The following is a 23,160-nucleotide window of genomic DNA, read 5'->3' on the forward strand; positions in this document are numbered from 1 at the left end:
ATTAATATATGATATTTGTTTTTCTCTTTCTGTCTTACTTCACTCTGTATGACAGACTCGAGGTCCATCCACCTCACTACAAATAACTCAATTTCGTTTCTTTTTATGGCTGAGTAATATTCCATTGTATATATGTACCACATCTTCTTTATCCATTCATCTGTCGATGGACACTTAGGTTGTTTCCATGTCCTGGCTATTGTAAATAGAGCTGCAATGAACATCACAGTACATGACTCTTTTTGAATTATGGTTTTCTCTGGGTATATGCCCATTAGTGGAATTGCTGGGTCATATGGTAATCCTATTTTTAGTTTTTTAAGGAACCTCCATACTGTTCTCCATAGTAGCTGTATCAATTTGCATTCCCACCAACAGTGCAAGAGGGTTCCCTTTTCTCCGCACCCTCTCCAGCATTTGTTGTTTGTACATTTTCTGATGATGCCCATTCCAACTGGTATGAGGTGATACCTCACTGTAGTTTTGATTTGCATTTCTCTAATAATTAGCGATGTTGAGCAGCTTTTCATATGCTTCTTGGCCATCAGTATGTCTTCTTTGGAGAAATGTCTATTTAGGTCTTCTGCCCATTTTTGGATCAGGTTGTTTTTTTAATATTCAGTTGCATAAGCTGTTTATATATTTTGGAGCGTAATCCTTTGTCCATTGATTCGCTTGCAAATATTTTCTCCCATTCTGAGGGTTGTCTTCTCGCCTTGTTTATGGTTTCCTCTGCTGTGCAAAAGCTTTTAAGTTTCATTAGGTCCCATTTGTTTATTTTTGTTCTTATTTTCATTACTGTAGGAGGTGGATCAAAAAAGATCTTGCTGTGATTTATGTCAAAGAGTGTTCTTCCTATGTTTCCCTCTAAGAGTTTTACATTGTCTGATCTTACATTTAGGTCTCTAATCCATTTTGAGTTTATTTTTGGGTATGATGTTAGGGAGTGTTCTAATTTCATTCTTTTACATGTAGCTGTCTAGTTTTCCCAGCACCACTTATTAAAGAGACTGTCTTTTCTCCATTGTATATCCTTGCCTCCTTTGTCACAGATTAGTTGACCACAGGTGCGTGGGTTTACCTCTGGGCTTTCTATCCTGTTCCACTGATCTATATTTCTGTTTTTGTGCCAGAACTATATTGTCTTGATTACTGTAGATTTGTAGTATAGTCTGAAGTTAGGGAGTCTGATTCCTCCAGCTCCGTTTTTTTCCCCCAAGACTGCTTTGGCTATTCGGGGTCTTTTGTGTCTCCATACAAATTTTAAGATTTTTTTTGTTCTAGTTCTGTAAAAAATGCCACTGGTAATTTGATAGGAATTGCATTGAATCTGTAGATTGCTTTGGGCAGTACAGTCATTTTCAAACTGTTGATTCTTCCAATCCAAGAACATGGTATATCTATCTCTCCATCTGTTTGTATCATCTTTCTTTCATCAGTGTCTTATAGTTTTCTGCATACAGGTCTTTTGTCTCCTTAGGTAGGTTTATTCCTAGGTATTTTATTCTTTTTGTTGCAATGGTGAATGGGATTTTTTCCTTAATTTCTCTTTCTGATCTTTCATTGTTAGTGTATAGGAATGCAAGAGATTTCTGTGCATTAATTTTGTATCCTACAACTTTACCAAATTCATTGATTAGCTCTAGTAGTTTTCTGGTGGCATCTTTAGGATTCTCTATGTATAGTATCATGTCATCTGCAAACAGTGACGGTGTTACTTCTTTTCCAATTTGTATTCCTTTTATTTGTTTTTCTTCTCTGATTGCTGTGGCTAGGACTTCCAAAACTATGTTGAATAATAGTGGTGAGAGTGGACATCCTTGTCTTGTTCCTGATCTTAGAGGAAATATTTTCAGTTTTTCACAATTGAGAATGATGATTGCTGTGGATTTCTCATATATGGCCTTTATTATGTTGAGGTAGGTTCCTTCTATGCCCACTTTCTGGAGAGTTTTTATCATAAATGGGTGTTGAATTTTGTCAAAAGCTTTTTTTGCATCTATTGAGATGATCGTATGGTTCTTATCCTTCAGTTTGTTAATATGGTGTATCACATTGATTGATTTGCATATACTGAAGAATCCTTGCATCCCTGGGATAAATCCCACTTGATCATGGTGTATGATCCTTTTAATGTGTTGTTGGATTCTGTTTGTTAGTATTTTGTTGAGGATTTTTGCATGTATATTCATCAGTGATATTGGTCTGTAATTGTTTTTTTTAGTAGTATCTTTGTCAGTTTTAGTATCAGGGTGATGGCCTCGTAGAATGAGTTTGGGAGTGTTCCTCCCTCTGCTATATTTTGGAAGAGTTTGAGAAGGATTGGGTGTTAGCTCTTCTCCAAATGTTTGATAGAATTCACCTGTGAAGCCATCTGGTCCTGGACTTTTGTTTGTTGGAAGATTTTTAATCACAGTTTCAATTTCATTACTTGTGATTGGTCTGTTCATATTTTCTATTTCTTCCTGGTTCAGTCTTGGAAGGTTATACCTTTCTAAGAATTTGTCCATTTCTTCCAGGTTGTCCATTTTATTGGCATAGAGTTGCATTTAGCAGTCTCTTAGGATGCTTTGTATTTCTGCGGTATCCATTGTAACTTCTCCCTTTTCATTACTAATTTTATTGATTTGAGTCTTCTCCCTCTTTTTCTTGATGAGCCTGGCTAAAGGTTTATCAATTTTGTTTATCTTCAAAGAATCAGCTTTTAGTTTTATTGATCTTTGCTATTGTTTTCTTTGTTTCCATTTCATTTATTTCTGCTCTGATCTTTATGATTTCTTTCCTTCTGCTAATTTTGGGTTTGGTTTATTCTTTTTTCTCTAGTTCCTTTAGGTGTAACATTAGATGGTTTATTTGAGATTTTTCTTGTTTTTTGAGGTAGGCTTGTATAGCTATAAACTTCCCTCTTAGAACTGCTTTTGCTGCATCCCAAGGGTTTTGGATTGTTGTGTTGTCATTGTCATTTGTCTCTAGGTATTTTTTGATTTCCTCTTTGATTTCTTTAGTGATCTCTTGGTTATTTAGTAACGTATTGTTTAGCCTCCATGTATTTGTGTTTTTTACGTTTTTTTCCCTGTAGTTGATTTCTAATCTCACAGCATTGTGGTCAGAAAAGATGCTTGATATATCAAGTTTCTTAAATTTACCAAGGCTTGATTTGTGACCCAAGATGTGATCTATCCTGGAGAATGTTCCATGTGCATTTGCGAACTGTAATCTGCTGTTTTTGGATGGAATGTCCTATAAATATCAATTAACTCTATCCAGTCTATTGTGTCTTTTAAAGCTTGTGTTTCCTTATCAATTTTCTGTCTGGATGATCTGTCCCTTGGGGTAAGTGAGGTGTTAAAGTCCCCCACTATTACTGTGTTACTGTCAATTTCCTTTTATAGCCGTTAGCAGTTGCCATATGTATTGAGGTGCTTGAGGTGCATATATATTTATAATTCTTATATCTTCTTCTTGGATTGATCCCTTGATCATTATGTAGTGTCCTTCCTTGTCTCTTGTAATAGTCTTTATTTTAAAGCCTATTTTATCTGATATGAGTATTGCTACTCCAGCTTTGATTTCCATTTGCATGGAATATCTTTTTCCATCCCCTCACTTGTAGTCTGTATGTGTCCCTAGGTCTGAAGTGGGTCTCTTGTAGACAGCATATACATGGGTCTTGTTTTTGTATCCATTCAGCAAGCCTGTGTCTTTTTGTTGGAGCATCTAATCCATTCACATTTAAGGTAATTATCAAAATGTATGTTCCTATTACCCTTTTCTTAATTGTTATGGGTTTGTTTTTGTAGGTCCTTTTCTTCTCTTGTGTTTCCCACTTAGAGAAGTTCCTTTAGCATTCGTTGTAGTGCTGGTTTGGTGGTATTGAATTCTCTTAGCTTTTGCTTGTGTGTAAAACTTTTGATTTCTCTGTCGAATTTGAATGAGATCCTTGCTGGGTAGAGTAAGCTTGGTTGTACATTCTTCCCTTTCATCACTTTAAACATATCATGCCACTCCCTTCTGGCTTGTAGATTTTCTGCTGAGAAATCAGCTGTTAATCTTATGGGAGTTCCCTTGTATGTTATTTGTCATTTTTCCCTGTTGCTTTCAATAATTTTTATTTATTTGATTACTATGGGTCTTGGCATGTTTCTCCTTGGGTTTATCCTGCCTGGGACTCTCTGCACTTCTGGGACTTGGGTGGCTATTTTCCCATGTTAGGGAAGTTTTCAACTATAGTCTCTTCAAATATTTTCTCGGGTCCTTTCTCTCTCTCTTCTCCTTCTGGGACCCCTATAATGTGAATGTTGGTGCATTTAATGTTGTCCCAGAGGTCTCTGAGACTGTCCTCAATTCTTTTCATTCTTTTTTCTTTATTCTGCTCTGCAGTAGTTATTTCCACTATTTTATCTTCCAGGTCACTTATCCATTCTTCTGCCTCAGTTATTCTGCTATTGATTCCTTCCAGTGTATTTTTCATTTCAGTTATTGTATTGTTCATCTGTTTGTTCTAATTCTTCTAGGTGTTTGTTCTTTAATTCTTCTAGGTCTTTGTTAAACATTTCTTGCATCTTCTCGATCTTTGCCTCCATTCTTTTTCCAAGGTCCTGGATCATCTTCACTATTATTATTCTGAATTCTTTTTCTGGAAGGTTGCCTATCTCCACTTCATTTAGTTGTTTTTCTGGGGTTTTAGCTTGTTCCTTCATCTGGTATATAGCCCTCTGCCTTTTCATTTTGTCTATCTTTCTGTGAATGTGGTTTTCCTTCCACAGGCTGCAGAATTGTAGTTCTTCTTGCTTCTGTTGTCTGCCCTCTATAGTTCATTCTTTTTCTTAATTTATTTCTTTAATTTTCATTAAAGTTTATAGCATGCCATCAAATTTTGATCCATTGTGATAAAACAGAAAGGCACCAAAAAGTGAAATTGCATATAGGTATTGAGAAAAATGGTACTTTCACCATTGATGGATCATGTGGAAGATCCCCCTTTGTATATATACATTTAATGCAACATTCACTTAAAAGGAAAAAGATACTTTTATATATATATATTTCTGGTTCCTAGGTCGAGATTATGAGAAAGATAAAGTCTGCAAGGAACTCGCCAGCCTGGGAAAAGATGACTTCACATCTTTGTAAGTATGAGGTACTCGGCTCACTCTCCTGGTTACCTGACCTTGAATGAAGCTAAGTGTGAGGTATCTTCAATTCTGCGTCAGGGACTGAACTGATCTCCATTAAGATTAAGAGGATAGAGCCCCAGGGTCAAAGTGGGCAGAGATGTCAGGCAAATGGAGGACATCCAAAGATTCCAGTTGAACTACTGTTAATATGGTCTAAGAATTTGTTACAAGTATACTAATGAGTTGAGAAAACAAGTAAGCATAGTTTTCTAAGGTGAATTAAAAGGCAAATAGTACATGCTAGGACGCTGGCACTCAAAGGCAGCAAGGTAAAGGACAGGTTCATTTGGGGAGGCTTGAGAGAGGAAAGAACATGAGGCTGGTTTGATGGAACTCCCAAACCCAAGTTCTACTGTTACAAGATGCGTTTTTGTTCTAGGTAAACTTATTTTTAAAGCCAATGTCATATTTTCATTAGTCAAGAACATGTGTGCAATATTCCACTAAAAAATTGAATAGATTTCATATTAAAATATGTGCAATTGTGAAAACTTTAAAAAATTCTGCATACATTGACTTCTATTTCTCCTCAGGTCAATGGTCCTATACAGCAGAAAATTTCCCAGTGGCACCTTTGAACAGATCAGTCATCTTGTGAATGAAGTTGTCTCCTTGACAGAAGCCTGCTGTGCTGAGGGGGCCGACCCTGACTGTTATGACAACAGGGTAGGGTTATGTGGTTGGCCATGTCTATGCTGGCCCATAGAAGGGGGTCAAGACAGGCCTTTACGTCATATCTTGGGGAAATTTTAGACAGCAACCCACCTACTCCAAGTTTGAGGGAGATATGAAGTCTATTATCCTAGAGCCCAAATTTATTCTGGTATAGTGAACCAATTCTGCCCATTAGTCCTACAAGGTTCAAATGAGAAAACTGGGGTGTATATTATTAATTCATGGACCTCTCAAAATAATTCTAATATAGTCTGTGTATCTTAGAAGCCTACCAATACCCATACCTGTATCATGCCAAGACTGGTATGAACGTCCCTGGAAAAACTTAGTGTTGGTTTCAAGTTATTTGGGCGTTCAAAAAATGCCCTATATATACACACCCAGTTCTGCATTTTCTACCTTAGAGTATACATGCAGAAATAAAAAATGCTGAAATGACAGTTCTCAAAATATAGACAACAGCTGAAAAATGTGAAACTACAGGTGTTTCTAGCAATTTACTGATACTGTCCATCAGGATGAATAAAAATGACATTTAGCTGCATCTTGATAAAGGCCTCTACAGACAAATGTCTCCCTGCTCAAGACTGCAGCAGTTACCCAACAGACACAATGCTCCAAAGATCTGATTAGAATATATTCTATGACTCTTACCTATTAATTTCTTTACCTGGCCCTTATCTACTTTCTAAGAATTTTATCATTTTCTCCCACCAACAACGACTCCACAAATAACATGTCATTTCAACACAACCTTCTGCACTATCTTAAAATAAACAAGCCAACTACCAACTACAATCAAAAAAACAGAACACGTTTATTTCCATTTTATTTTATATATTTGCTAACCCATCCCTTGACCAAAAATGTTTGGTCATAACCCATCCAAGATTGTTAGAGACAGATCATAAGAACAGAGATAGCATTGATATTTTTTGGATAACACCTTTTTCCTGCTGTACAAAGCAATTTTTTTTTCTACAAATATGTTACTTTCTTTGTAAACTTTGTTTTTTTATTTGAAAGGAGGTAATAAAAAAGGAAAAATAGGAAAGTTGCCAGGGAAAGAAATGGGAAAAGTTTCACTGTTTACTTTTTGGTTTACATAAATGATTCATCATGTTGCTTTCCTTCATCGATAGGAAAGATCTTTAGAAGTTTTACCTTCAAAAGATATCTTATAAAATAATTGTAAAGATGTCAAAATCTTTTTCCCATGTAAATCCCCAATTTTTTCCATGGGCTTATTTCTATTTCCATGGGACTATTTCTATTCCACATTTTTATTCCAGATATCAAATTCTTTCCAAAAAGAACATTTTGTTGCTACAACTGCTTTGGTGGTACTCTTACCATGGGCTTAGTCTGCCCACACGTATCTATGTACCACTGTTGAGGCAGTAAATTAAATTGTACCAGTGCTTCAACCCATGATGCACAGGAGAATAAACTTTGGGACTTTGGGAAAAAAACAGACCCTCAGGCCTCATCTTTGACCTACTGAATCAGAATTTCTGTGTTATGCAGCCCAGGCATTTCTTATTTTTATACAGTGATGCAAAAGCAGGCTCAAGAACCACTGAGTAGGAGAATGCAAATCAATGTTGAAGACGAAAGCAGTCAAGGATTAAGAGCCTGTTCATTTAACAAAGGGAGGGGAGGAGGGAAGAGGGAGGTCCCCATTCTTAGCGGTATTTAGAAGAGAATACAGATGGGAGATCACATCAGGATCAATGGAGCTTTTTCAAATGACCTCCCTCATCCTTAGAGATGTTAATATCCCTGTGGATAAACACTGAACTAGAGGATCAAACCTCTAACAGCTGCAATCACATACAGTTCACTTGTTAATGAAGGTTCTCTTTTGGTACTACTCTGAGTCTTAACATAAGACCGTGTACTAGCCTATAACTGGAATAATGCAGCTTGTCATGGCCAGTTTGTTACTAATGAGAATTTTCAAATTTAAGACTAAGATGTTATACTAAATGGAGAACTATAAGCCTGGAAACTTGCACATATGTGAGTTTACTTTTCTTTTCTCATTCTAGACTTCAGCATTGTCTGCTAAGTCCTGTGAAAGTGACTCTCCATTCCCAGTGCACCCAGGAACTCCCGAGTGCTGCACCAAAGAGGGCCTTGAAAAGAAACTCTGTATGGCTGCCCTGAAGCACCAGCCACAAGAATTTCCTACCTATGTAGAGCCAACGAATGATGAGATCTGTGAGGCATTCAGGAAAGATCCCAAGGGCTTTGCTGATCAGTAAGCTGCTTTCATCATATGTAAAACGTCAGGGCATAAAATAACATACATGTCTAACCTAACCCCCTATTCTATATAAACACCTCTTATACTGCAACCCGGACAATTACCAACAACAAAAACTTGACTGTCACCCACAACATCCCATCTCTGTCAGTGCCTATTACAAATAGCTTTCTCAGATGGAGATGAAGTCAACTTTCCCAAACGCCTACCCTCTCTCATCCTAGTTCTAGTATCTGAAGCAGACTCACTTGGATCCCCTGTCCACATGACATGTTCAAATATTTGACAGCAGCTATTGCGATTCCTCTTACGTTAGGGATCCTTGCATACTCCATCTGATAGAATTTTATTGCTGTGCACAAGTATTTAATTTCCAGTAGAGCATAAGAAATAAACAGCTTTTTTTCATTCTTACAGTACATTCCCAGAAACACTTGTGAACATGACACTTGTTGTACCACATTAGTGGACATAATACTTTCACCTTATTGTTTAACATTCATGAAGAGCCGATTATATATTGATTCTTTACTCTCAGAAGATCATAAAGTTGGAAAAAAATTATGATAATAGAAAAAATATATATACACACACAGAAGTCAAAAGCAACATCATTCAAACTGGCTTTAGAAGTATGAAATCAAGGTCATGATTTCATAAAAGTTGGTTGGCTTGCCCATCCCTGTAAATTCAGGGAGGATTTTGCCTAAGATCTCAGTCTCTTTAGACACTTAATGGCTTATGCTCACAAAAATTAAAATAATTTCAACAAACAAGCCTATACATAGCAATTGTCTAGAATAAACAGATAATGAAAGATAATTCCATTACCTTCATTTCAATTTTTTCCACCAACGTTAATAAGCAGCTACCATAGGCCATGCATATGGCAGATGCTAAAGGAATAAAGGGACAAATGACCCCTCCCAAGTAATCTACGTGGAAATTTAGAAAAGATTTTTTTAAATGAAGATATTGATTAAAAGTGACTAGTATTATAACCCTTTCTCTAAATCCCTAGTGCTTTTTAGATATTATAACTATCAACTAACACGCACCCTTTTTCCATCAAAATACTTCTGAAAAAGATTGTTTCCCACAAATGTTTTGACCAATCCTATTTTTCCCCCCACAGATTTATGTATGAATATTCCATTAATTATGGACAAGCTCCTTTGACACTATTAGTCAGTTACACCAAGAGTTCTCTCTCCATGGTAGGGTCATGCTGTACCTCACCAAACCCAACAGTCTGCTTTTTGAAAGAGGTAAGTGTCATTTTGTTACATAGTTATGTTCTTTTTTCTTCTTCTTCTATTAATACCGTTCCTTTCAAATAACGTTAGAAAGATTCCGATTCTGGAATCCGTAAACGTTTTTAAAATGCCTCTTTTGTATTTTGTTAATTGGAAAAAACACACAACCACCTCTGTGGAAAAAGTTCCGTTGGTCAGAATTCAGTTTTCTAGTCATCAAAAGGAGTCCAAATGGTCTCTTTTTGGCCATTTCTGCACACTGCTTTCAATGGATCCTGACCATCTAATGACATTCTCTCATTTATTTTCTAGAGACTTCAGCTTAAACATTTATCACTTCTCACCACAATGTCAAATAGAATCTGTTCACAATACTCTGCTTATGGGAAGGAGAAATCAAGGCTCAGGTAAAGATTTAGCACCATCAGCATGTGTAGCTGTTTGTTTCTGCACTATTGATCCATAATATTAGGATTCTCTAAGAAAATGTTTGTAATAGAAGATATAAACCATAGTGTTATGCTCCAATAATCCTCAAATAGGGCCCAGTTATTTTTTCTTTTCTCTACACAAAATATGAATAAGGAACAAAACTTTTCTAAAACATAATTTGATTTTAATCAACCTTTTCCATATATTCACATGGGAAGACTGGTAGACCACTAGAAATTATCTCAATATTCATATTAGCATGTATTACAAACACACGAGCAAAAACAATCGTTTTTATTCATCACCTGTTACTTGCTTTGCCCATGTTTTTCTTGGGAAAAAACTTCCTGAATTCTTGTTATATGAAGCTTTGTGCTCTATAGTGTACATCTCGTAAGCTTCATGAATTTATTCTAATTACTTAGTTTATAAGCTTCACTTTGATTTTTGTATGGCTATTGTTAATTTCACAATTTTGACAGTTTCTATGTTTACACATCTCTCAACTCCTCAGACATCTAGATTTGCCAGCTTTATATCTTCAGTATTTAGAGTCTCTTTAATTCCTTTTACTCTGATCCACAAGTTTTTTCCTCTAATGGTAATGAAAGAATTCATGCTGGCACCAGATCTTAAGGTTCCCCCAAAGGGCATAGAAACTACTTTCATGAGTCCTTTAAAAATAATCTTCCATTAGAACTACTGAAATACTAAATGGCATCTTCTCTAAAACTTCCCTTTAGTTTTCCTTGCATTTAGAGTATTTGGCATGCAGAGCATAGGAATTCATAGTATAAAACCCCCTATAACAATATACATATATGTCTTAATCATAAATTTATACTTGCATTAGTGTCTAGGAATTTACTCCAAGGAACTGAGTGTGGACAAAGATTTAGCTAAAAACATTGCTGCCACATTTTTTTTTAAAATATGAAAAACTTAGATATTTCCTAATAGAGCATATTTAAATCAATCATGATATATCCATTTATGAGAGAATGCCAGTTTGTTATAATTATATTTTAAAAGAATATTTAATGAAAACAAAGTGTTGCTAAAAGAAATCAAAACTACAAATAGAAAGACATTTCATGCTTATGGATTGGAAGAATCAATGTTGTAAAAATATCCATACTATCCAAAGCAATCTACAGATTCAATGTAATCTATCAATATCCCAATGGCATTTTTTTTCTGTTTCAGCAAAAAAAAAAAAAAAAAAAATCACCCTAAAATTCATATGGAATATCAAGGGACTCCTTATAGCCAAAACAATCTTGAAAAAGAACAACAAAGTTGGAGGTCTCACACTTTGATTTCAAAACATATTACAAAGCAACAGTAATAAAGACACTGTGGTACGGGCATAACAAGATATAGAGAGACCAGTGGAAAAGAATAGAGAGCTCACGTAGAAACCCTAATATATATGGCCAAATGATTTTCCACAAGGGTGCCAAAACTACACGATTGAGAAAAAAAGTCTCTTCAACAAATGGTGCTGGAAAAATTGGATTTGCACTTGCAAAAGAATGAAGTTGAACCCTTACCTTACACCATATATTAAAATTAATTCAAAATGGATTAAAGATCTAAATCTATAAAACTCCTAGAAGAAAACATAGGGAAAAAACCTCAGGACATTGGATTTGGCAATTTCTTGGAAATGACACCAAAGCATAGGTCACAGCAAAAATAGATATATAGCACTACATCAAGCTTAAACTACTGCACTTTAAAGGAAAAAACCAAGTGAAAAGGCAATCTATGGGATGGGAGAAAATATTTGCAAGTCATCTATCTAATAAGGGTTTAATATCTAGAATGCGTAAGGAACTTCTACAGCTCAACAAAAAAATAACTTGATTAAAAATAATTGAATAGATGATTCAACAAGAGATATGTAAGTGGAAAGATATTCAACATCACTAATCATAAGAGAAATACAAATCAAAGCCACAATGAGATATCATCTCACACCTATTAGGATGACCACTACCAAAAGAACAGAAAATGAGTGTTGGCAAGGATATGGAGAAATTGGAATCCTTGTGCACTGCTGATGGGAATGCAAAATGGTACAGCCATTGTGAAAGATAGTATGAAGGTTTCTCAAAAATTTAAAAATAGAGTCACCATATGATCCAGCAATCTCACTTCTGCATATATATCCAGGGAAATTCAAAGCAGAACCTCAAGGATATATTTGCACACCCATGTTAATTGCAGCATTATTCACAATAGTCAAGAGGTAGAAGCAACCCAAATGTCCACTGACAGATGAATGGATAAAGTGTGATACATACATACAATACATACCTATATTACATATTATAGAGTCTTAAAAAAATTCCTGTCACATGCTACGACATGGATGAACATTGAGGACATTAGGCTAAGCAAAATAAGCAGTCACAAAGGGACAAGTACTGTATGATTTCACTCATATAGAATATCTAAAGTAATAAAAGTCATAGAAAAAGAAAGCAAAAAGGTAGAAGCTCACCAAAGGCTGAGGGTGGATCAGTGGGGAGGGGGCAGTATTTATGGGTATCGAGTTTTAATTTTGCAAGATAAATTTCTAGAGATCTGTTATATAAAAGTAAATATACGTAACATTACTGAACTATACACTTAAAAATGGTTAAGATGGCCAATTTTATGTTTTTTGCCGCAATTTAAAAAGAATGATATAGAACCTATTCCTGATATATTAAGTGAAAAAGGAAAATAGGTGAATGGTATAGCAGAGCATAAACACTTAAAAAATACCTTGTAAGCCTTATAAAATACTTCAGGGTAATACACGAAAACATCAACATTTATTAACTCTGTGGTCTAGGGCTATAGGTCTTCATTATTTCTTTTATCTGTAGTTTCTAAATGAACTTATGAAAATTTTTAAAGACTGTAAGGGGTCACAAAAACACAATGCTGGCCTCATGAATAGACATTAGTGCTTTCTTTATTGCCATTTTAGATTTAACATTTTTTTTATCACAACTATTTTTTTTTTTAACATCTTTATTGGAGTATAATTGCTTTACAATGTTGTGTTAGTTTCTGCTGTATAACAAAGTGAATCAGCTATACGTTAGATCTAACATTTTAAAGGCATGCTTCAACTACGTAGATCTGGCCAGAAGAGAAGCTCTATATCAGTACTGAAAATATGAAAAGATCCATTGGGGATGACTGAATTTTGAATAGTGACTTCTGCACAAAGGATCCATCACATAGCAGTTGTGCTCTACGCAGCTGTTGAGGAATTAAAACTATGCTAATACTCCTCCCGACTCTGTGTTCATAATGAAACCAAAAAAACTGAGAATATGGGTAAACTACTAATTCATTTTTAACTGTTTAGCCATCTCATAAAATTTGCCCAGAAAGTGCCTACTGCGAATCTGGAAGATGTTTTGCCGCTGGCTGAAGGTATTACTACAATCGTCTCCAAGTGCTGTGAGTCTGCCTCTGAGGACTGCATGGCTAAGGAGGTAAGAAAATCGTCATCATCACGAGCCACATACTGAGTGGCAGGCGTTCTCCTAAGCAGCTTTCTACATGCATCATCTCAATGAATCCTCATATGTATCCTATGAAATTTAAATATATTGTTAACTCAATTTTACAGATGAGGAAACAGAAGATTAGCAAGGATTAATACTTTGAAGTCATACAACTAGCAAGTGGCAAAGTCCACACACAAGGACAAGATTCTGATTCCCAAGACCTTACTCTACCTACAGAGCCCAATGCAGATCTACTAGTCATATATAGTTAAGTTTAAATTAAACTTCAACTTTGGTAACACTAGCCACTTTTCAAATGCTCAGTATGGCACAGTACAGATAGAAATTATTTTTCATCATTCATCATCTGTTCTATTAGACAACACTACAACCATTATTAAAAGTGTCTAATGTTTTTGTTATGTCTATTAAAATTTGATAGTCATCCAAATTTCTCACCTTTCATTTATATAATCCTTTCAAGTAGATATAAATTTGAACTGTTACTTAAATAAAAGTCACTAGGTGTCTGTGGACCTCTTTAGAAATAGATTGTTACCTGGCCTTTTTTCATTAAGGATACCTGTCTGTGTCTATAGGTGTTTCTCTATAACCTGACTTATAATGGTTAAGTGGGACTCTATGTATGTATTGCATATGCTGCATTTATCTACCTAGATATGCCATCTTTTTATTTAACCAGTCCCCTTTTATTGGATTTAGCTTGTTTCAGTTTAATATGTTAAGCAATGCTGCCCTTAATAGCCTTATAGCTAAATCGTCCCTTCACCCATAATTATTTTCTGAGAGTAAATTCGTGGAAATCAGATTGTATACTTTAAGGCTCTTAGTACACATTGACAAGTTACCCTCTGCAAATGTCTTACCAATGTACCTTGAAAGAGCATTCACACTGACTTTTGTAAGCCTTCCTTATTTTTAATTAGACTAACTAGGAAACTAACAATGCACAAACTCACAATTGCTTTTGTAGCTGCCTGAATACACAGTAAAAATCTGTGACAACTTATCCACAAAGAATTCTAAGTTTAAGGACTGTTGTCAAGAAAAAACACCCATGGACATTTTTGTGTGCACTTACTTCATGCCAGCTGCCCAAAACCCCGACCTGCCAGATGTCAAGTTGCCCACAAACAAAGATGTGTGTGATAAAGGGAACACCAAAGTCCTGGATCAGTAAGTAGGGTTGATCTAATTTGACAGTATTGATATTCACTAGCATTAAGTGACAAAGAAATTAAAATGGGAAGAAATGGTAAGCCTTTATCTGTTTTCCTCCAGTTAAAAACTAAAATAAACCATTGGTTGCGTAGACTGAGTTGCATGAACTATGAGTACGTGCATACTTGAGGTGTAAAAATATTTCTTAATTAAGTCAACAGGCCCCAAAATCAATTACCAGTATTAGAGAGCAGGATTTAGACTGAATTTGGATTGAAACTAATTTATATTTGTCTAAGTACTCATTGTTTTCATAAATGCATAAACAATGGGATGAGACAATGGAAGAATTTACACAAACTACTTTCACAGAAAAGCTACCTAAGTTACGCACTTGATGCTTTATATAGGGTTCATTGTATTATAGTTGCATAAAGGACAGTTCCATAGGCATTTGAAGTAGATCTGTTTATATATAAATACATAAACAAATTTATATGTAGTACATACAGCATTTTACTTGAGTTAAATTAACTAGTTACAATAGCTTCAAAGCAACTGTTAATAATTTGCATTCAAATGAGAATATTGATTTTAACTTCAAACCTGTTGATTTGGAGTCAATTTTAATTAAATCTTATTTTTAATTAAGAAGGCAGGTATTCTGCCTTAATAGATGTCAAATTTCAAAACATGACATGCCTACACAAATCTACCCATGTTAAAGAGTGTTATCTCCTTTCTCTTTCATGCCAGGTATACGTTTGACCTAAGTAGGAAGACTCATATTCCAGAAGTATTCCTCAGTAAAATACTTGAGCCAACCCTGAAAAGCCTTGATGAATGCTGCCACTCTGAAGACTCTACTGCCTGTTTCAATGCTAAGGTACAATGTGCTACCGTTTCTTTATCAACTTTGCTATAGAGATCAAGGGTTGGCAAACTGCAGCTCATAGGGCAAATCTGGCCTGGTGTCTGTGATCTAAGAATGGTCTTACATTTTAAAATGCCCTAAAAATAATATTTCATTATACATGAAAATTTATTATATAAGACTCCAACATCAGTGTTCATAAAGTTTCATTGGTATATAGCTCTACTTATTGTTATGGCTGCTTTTTTGCCATGGTGGCAGTTGGTAGGTACAGCAGAGACTGTATAGGACTTACAAAGCTTAAAATATTTACAATCTGGTCTTATGTAGAAAATGTTAGCCAATATCTGATAGAGATAATAAACACTCATCTTGATACATTGCATGGAGTTCTGATTTCACATCTCCCTGAACAGTGTTTCAAGACAAATAATTGTTTTCTTACAGGGCCCTCAATTGACGAGAGACCTATCTTCTTTCATTGAAAAGGGACAAGAACTGTGTGCCGATTATTCAGAAAACACATTTACTGAGTACAAGAAAAAGTAAGGGACTTGTTCTGGCTGATTCCTCCAAATTTATCGATAATAGTAGCCCAGTACTGCTATTTGAAGCAGAGTTGAAGACTTTAGATGTGCTAAGTCAAAAAGGAAGGCATGGGCTTCCCTGGTGGCGCAGTGGTTGAGAATCTGCCTGCCAATGCAGGGGACGCGGGTTCGAGCCCTGGTCTGGGAAGATCCCACATGCCGCGGAGCAGCTGGGCCCATGAGCCACAACTACTGAGCCTGCGCGTCTGGAGCCTGTGCTCCGCAACAAGAGAGGCCGCGATAGTGAGAGGCCTGCGCACCGCGATGAAGAGTGGCCCCCGCTTGCCACAACTAGAGAAAGCCCTCGCACAGAAACGAAGACCCAACACAGCCAAAAATAAATAAATAAAAATTAAGCGAAACTCTTTATAAAAAAAAAAAAAAAAGGAAGGCATTCCTTTATAAATAAGTGTTAACACTAAAATAATAGGCCATAATAATGAAAAGTTTTACTGGTTTCCTGGAAAATCTCTGTTGAGAAGATCATGTCATTCTCAACTTAATTAATTTCTTAGATTCATTTCCAATCATTTTGAACAACACAGATCAAGTAAGCACAAATACAACCCCACAAAAGGACCTTTATAAAGAATCCCAAAAGGATGACACCTTCTTCAGTGACCCCCATGAAGTCTACCTTAACAAAGCTCTAAAAGAAAAAAAGCTGTGAAATCCTTAAGTTCAAAATAGTTATTTCCCAGTTATCAGGAAATTACATAATTAATAGATTATGGAGGCGTTATAGAATGTTACAGATAATGCAAGATTAAGTTCTCTGCCAACAGTTTTGAACTCCAGGATTACATGGGACAACTGAGTAATAATTTATATAATCTCAATACATTAAAAATGTTAATGCGGTAAAATTGACATTTTGAGTTTTGAAAGTAGAGAAGATTGAAACGATTGAGTCTAGGTATTTACAATCCCATACGTGCCCTTTTTCTCCCTATCCTGTGAGTTCCTTCTGGTCTGACTTGCTTTCCCTCCCAGCTGGGACCAACTCTTTTCAATAATGTTTTATAAGCAGGCTATCCCCCTCACCCTCTTGGACTTTCCCTGTATCCATTTTACTAATCCCAACTCCAGATAAACTTGGGTCTCTACTACTTCCCAATCCCACTACTGACTGGGCTGGCAAGTATTTCTTGGAGAAAGTCGTAAACCAGGCTGAGTCATAAACCATTATGAGGGTAGAGAGTTACCAAGATCATAGACCAATCAAACTGGGAGAGAATCAAGAGAATTCAGATCCTAGCACCGTCTTGAAAGGGAGATAGTTAATAGTAGAGCTAAAAACAAGAGCCAAAGTTTCTAACCTTTCTTGTGTTTTCTAGCATAGGTAGTTAAGAAGTAGGCAAACTGAAGGGAAAATTACATAAAATGAGGGAGAATACATGAAGGTGACAAAGTCCTGTAAGGGAAGTATTCTTTGAGGAGTTTGAAATCTAGAACTTGAGAGAAGATGAAAGGTCAGGGAGAGTGGAGGAGGAAGTCATCCATGCTGATTGATGCAACTGAGCGAATGAAAGGGGAAAGGCGGGAATTCAAATTCAGCAACAGTTTGTATGTTTACTTTCATGATCTAAAGAGACAGGTTTCACTTTCTAATCTCAAATTGAGGCACTAAAAATCATTCCACAGATATTAAGTTTTCTTAAGAAGGGCAACTATATTTTCCTTTTTTGTTGCTAAAGATCTGAAGTGGCTATCATTTTGCACTAGACATGTTTATAAAACACATCTAGTAAAACTTTACATAAAATTGGCCTTTCAGACTGGCAGAGAGGCTAAGAGGAAAACTGCCTGATGCCACAGAGACAGAACTCGAAGAGCTGGTTGCCAAGCGCTCAGACTTTGCCTCCAAGTGTTGTTCTATAAACTCACCTCCTCTCTACTGCAATTCAGAGGTAAGAAAATTTAACCCTCCACTTATCACTGCATAGTATTAAGAACTTATATAGTAAGATTTACTCATTTGTTATTGATTGCCTGTCCTATTCATGGGGAAATGTTTTGTTGGCCTTTTCAGATGCAGTAATCCATTTGTTTATATCCTCCATTTGACCCATTATTCTCCAGCAGTCATTTCAGAATGCTATATTAGAATAGTCAAAAAAGGTAAAGAGAGCACTCCATTTCACTTTACAGCTAATTTGGAGGTATTAGTGACAATTCCAAGAATTTTGATGTCTCACGCATTCTATTTCTGGAATATAGAGGCAGGGTTAAAACAACTCTATGCCATACCAAAACAGTATCTTCCTTTGCTCACCTCTTTCTAAAGTTCATGTTATTAAGTTGTATCCCTTTTGGCCGGATTTAACTATTGTTGGTTTTGTTGTCTATTGGGAAGGAAACATTTATGATCTATTTTGGACCCATCATTTTTGCCTTTACATAAAAATAATTTAACTACAGTGTAAAAGTTAATACTACTTAGGCCAGTGATTTAATGCCAATCAGAAGTCCTTTTCTATAAGTTAAAGAATTTTTTCAAGAACTTACATGAAATTTTGTTCATTTAAACCATGAAAGCAACAAAGCCTGGTTTCATTTTATTATTCTATTATTTTTCTATTCTATTTCTATTACTATTCTATTAGAGCACATTTGATAATATCCAAGAACTTAATAAAAATCACAAAAGTTTATGTGTCAGAAGAAAACCTTGAAGCTCATTTAGTGTAATCTTTTACTCAGTTAATCCCTTCCACAGGTCATTCAGCTTCCATTTAAATACAGTCAAGTTATTTTCTCCTAGAGGTAGACTATTTCACTGCCCAGTAGCTTCATTTATGAGAACATTTTTCTATAAACTAAACCATGATATTCCCCTCATAATTTCTACTGAGTCTAGTCTGGCTTTCTCTACCAACTAGAAAATGTCTTTCTCTCTTCTCAGTAGAGGCTCTTTTATATTTGAAGTGGTTTTTGGAAAGTTAGACTGGGAAAAGCTGTTTGTGCCTTTGTTTTTGTTCTTTTAAGTTTTGGGTTATACGTACCAATTCTCTGAACGTTTTAGTGAAGTTTTGGTTTTCATCGTATACTGCCAAACAAAGCCTTAAATTAACAAATCGAGCTACATCATGTTGTTTGTCTTTCTTCTCTATACCCTTGAAGATTCTGATTTCTCCTCCAATTTCCATGTATACACTCCAATCCCAAACCTATTTGCCAACCTTGTTTGTAATAATTTGTAAAGTCAGAATTCCAGATGAAAAGGGTACAGTACAATAAAAGCCTGTTCTTTAAATTCTGCTGAGAAATATATCATGTTCACCTTTCATTAAAATTCAAAACAAGTAAGATTCTAAACAAAAACTGAAAGAGTTGGAGTATTAGGATATTTTGGTCATTATCGGCATTAAAACATTTAGCATAAGGCAACTAAATCGAACAGTTCCTTCCTGGACTACCAACTGGCTTTGGGTAATATAAATAGCTGCTTAGGCTGCCTTTTCCAGAAGGGGGGAAAAAAAAAAAAAAAAAAAAAGTCACCTTACCTAAAAGGTGTTTTCTATCAGCAGAATTTGCTCTGACGGCCTCATGCAGTCATCAAGAAAAAAAAAGCCTAAATCCTTTTCTTATATTGTCAAAAATACCACGTCTGTAACCCGTCTCTAGTCCCATCATCTGTTCATCCAGCTACACACTTTTCTTTTTGACCTCATCCGAGACAAACTGAGCTTTATGCACGAAGCACATGCTTCCTTCAAGCCTCTTGCTTTTCATGTCTTTAATCTGCTTTTCACTATATTTTTCATTATAACACATTGCCATTTTAAAACTTTATTTTCAACAACCATGATGAGAAGGCAGTTTTGTAATGTTCTATTTTCTTGCTTTATAACCAGTAAATTTATAGCAGTGCTGCTTCTGACCAGTAAATTTATAGCAGTGCTGCTTCTGACTAGCCAGACTTTCCGTAATTGCTAAAGAACAGTGAGAGGAATGGAGTTGAGATACTCATGAACATTTGATTATTTAGAGCCCTCGGACGTTAGACCCTCTGGTGTTTGTTAGCCTTTTTGATTGTCTTTCTACATTAATCTCATTGTGAGGTAGGTGTGCTCACCTCTGCTTTCTGACTTCAATCTGCTAGAACAGCATTCACTTTAATTCTCAATGCTTAGTGTAAATATTTGTCCCATTTACCCTATAATTTGGATTATAATTTATCATTAAATTTATCATTTAATCTCCTTGTCCAAATGCTTGACAGTTTTCCTTATAAGTAGTGCCCATCTACTACATTCACTCCAAGTAATTTATATCCAGGGATCCATTTCTGTCTGCCATTCTAAATATACTTGGCACAGTTGCTAGAAGAGTGGCAGAAGGGGCCTCTGAACCATACTAAATCAGTGTTTCATTATGTGGTCATCTACCCCTACCTACCCTCACCCTGACCTTTAAATGATCAGGAAACAGAACCATCAGTGTAATTTTCTTTTGGTTCTACCATGGCACTCAGAACTGGTCCATTTTTATTTTCCATAGAGGCCCACTGACTGTAGAAAAACTTACAACTGCAAAATTAGACTTGATTTTTATTTCTCTCCATCATTCAGGCAAGGCATCCCTGTTCATTCTTCTGAAAACTCATTACTATGCTATCCCTAAGATGTCCCAACAGATTTCCCAAAGTTTTCAGAAAGCCACTGTTATGTGCTGGAGTTGATCATTAAAATTTCGAAGACAGTCAAATGCAAATAGCCAAGAGAAGCTGGGCAAAGAGGAGACCGACTCTTCCTCTCTCATCCCCTTCACCTCCCTCTCTCCCTCCCCTTGTCTTCTTTCCCATACTTCAGGAAAAATTGTTACATCTCTCAGTATAAGTAGATTTTATAATCCTCAGTGTCATAGCTAGCAATTATTAAACCATTTCTATTTGTTAAGCAGAATATTAATAGCTTTACATGTATTTAGAGAATGATCTAAAACAATTCTAAATGTTAGGTAACATTTTAATTCCCCTTTTACACATGGGTTGAGTGAGATATACAGAGATTATATACGGAATATCATAAGTTTATTTCATGAGTCCGTTACTGTCACTCCATGTCATTGTCAGAATTCAGCCCTAATTTAGCTAATAATGACAAAGGCAAATTACTGATACCGGAAAACTATTAATTACTGACTGAAAATCCAAAATTATTGTTAAAATAGCAAACATGATACCAGGTCAGTAGTATCACTCTGAATTCCATTCATCCCACTTCCTTGGAAGCTTCTTTCATTAGTTACACTCTTTTGTTTCAACAATACCTTTTTAATGATTCTAATTTAAAGTTACTTATCTCCTGATCTTAAAAAACTAAGATACTTTAGACACTACTCCTTAGCTACTTTTCTCCTTCCCTTAGAGCCAAGATTCTTGAACAGTATATACTCTCATTCCTTACACCTCTTATTAATTCCTCTACCTTTTGCAGTACGGCTTCTGATGCTACCATACCACTAATGGCAAAGTCACACTGAAATCTTCTTGCTAAATCTAATATTTTTCAGTCCTTATCTTACCAGCCTTCTCTGCAAAACACTTGATACCCACAATTATTTTTCTTCTTGAAACAACTGTCATCTGCATTATCATATTCTATCTTTTTCCTTCTGACTCTTCCCTTCTTACTCTCTTCAGTATTGTCTTCCTCTTCTACCTATCCCTTAAGTTTCCATGTTTTCCAGAGTTTTTCCTTGATCTTCTTCACTTTTCATGACATGACATTTTCCCTGAGTGTTCTCATCCATGGACATGCCTTCAATCTTCAAATCTCTACCTCTAGCCAGAATCTCTCCCCTCAGCACCAACATTTTTATCCAACTGTCCATGGGGTCTCTCTTGTCCCACAAGAAATTCAAACTCAACATGCCCAAAGTCTTTCCCTTAAAACCCCCTCTTATTTCCGAAATGTATAAATATTATCATCATTCACACATTGTCTAAAATGGAATCCTTGACTTCTATATACATTCAACTAAATTCCAAATCCTATCAATTCTAACTCTTCAATATCTCTCAGTAGATACCTTCTTCTACATTATCAGTACTTTTAGGCAATCTTTTGCCGGGATTACAACCTTGGTCTCCCATCTCCAGTCTTCCTCCAGTGCCTCACACCCAATTCCATCTCTATACTGAGGTCAAAATAACCTTTGCAAAGCACAAAATGGTTAATACATTCTAATTGCTCTCCGTTGCTTCTAAATTGAAGTCCAATTTTTTTTTTTTAATCAAAGAATTTGGACCCTTGGTTTCCTCTCCAAACTGATCATTACTTCTTGTTCCTCTTGTGTTGGTTCTCCTGAACTACTTGCAATTTTTCAAGTACATTAAACTTGCTCTTACCTCAAGGTTTTGCACCTAATGACTCATCCCAGATTGCCCTATTCGCACCCTCTAACATGGCTCAATCTTTCATTAAGATTCTGAATTCAATTTAGACACCACTTCCTCTGGGAATCCTTCCCTGGCACCCAAGGTGTTATGCCTTAACATTCAGTGCACACCCAATAATTAGCACCTATTAACTATTGTCATTTTTTCCTTGTCTTTTTTCCTGGAATACTGTAAACTCTTCAAGAGCAGGGACACTGTAAAACTAAATAAGGATGTGAAGGATGGTCAATTAAAAGTTCAATATAAAACTGCATTTTGACAAGAACGCTTTCCTCTAAACAAGGTTCAAAAAAATTTGTTCTACCTTCTGAAATGACCTACTAGTCTACAAAACACTCCATGATTTAAATAATTTTTTTCATTTCAGATTGATGCTGAAATGAATACCCTACAGTCCTGATGCATGTGTATTGTCTTAGGTAAGTACGGTTTTTACAGGCAGCAAAGAACCCAGCTTTGTACAATGTATTTTTAAAATCATAATGGGAAGGAGACTATTTGTCCAAATTATTCTAACAATTATTTAAAGTCATTTTATGAGACTATTTTATGAGATGCGATATTAAGCACATGGAAAAGTCAAGGAGCTTACTCAAGTATATACGACCAACTTCTGACAAATTTAGGACTAGAATTCAGATCCCCAGCCTGGTACTATATCCATCTTAACCTCACATCTAAGATAATGACAGTATAGAGATCATTTCAGGGATTTTAATGCATTCAATAGAAAAAACTGAGTTTGAAGACAGAGACCATCAAGTCTTAAAGATAACATGGCAGGATT

General features: G+C 35.7%; 1 protein-coding gene across 1 annotated transcript in view; it reads left to right on the plus strand.

Annotated features, from left to right (window-relative positions):
- GC (GC vitamin D binding protein) overlaps nt 1-22,773 on the plus strand; it is a 35,760-nt gene extending 12,987 nt beyond the window's left edge. Inside the window, exons 2-12 of the mRNA XM_059924058.1 lie at nt 5,060-5,129; nt 5,711-5,843; nt 7,904-8,115; nt 9,257-9,389; nt 9,690-9,784; nt 13,180-13,309; nt 14,319-14,521; nt 15,263-15,392; nt 15,828-15,925; nt 17,745-17,877; nt 22,741-22,773. Of these exons, the coding sequence (XP_059780041.1) occupies nt 5,060-5,129; nt 5,711-5,843; nt 7,904-8,115; nt 9,257-9,389; nt 9,690-9,784; nt 13,180-13,309; nt 14,319-14,521; nt 15,263-15,392; nt 15,828-15,925; nt 17,745-17,877; nt 22,741-22,773 (1,370 nt within the window). The remainder of the gene's footprint in view (nt 1-5,059; nt 5,130-5,710; nt 5,844-7,903; nt 8,116-9,256; nt 9,390-9,689; nt 9,785-13,179; nt 13,310-14,318; nt 14,522-15,262; nt 15,393-15,827; nt 15,926-17,744; nt 17,878-22,740) is intronic.
- The last annotated feature ends 387 nt before the right edge of the window (nt 22,774-23,160 follow it).

The sequence above is a fragment of the Balaenoptera ricei genome, chromosome 5 (assembly GCF_028023285.1).
Source record: "Balaenoptera ricei isolate mBalRic1 chromosome 5, mBalRic1.hap2, whole genome shotgun sequence".
Taxonomy (NCBI): Eukaryota; Metazoa; Chordata; class Mammalia; order Artiodactyla; family Balaenopteridae; genus Balaenoptera; species Balaenoptera ricei.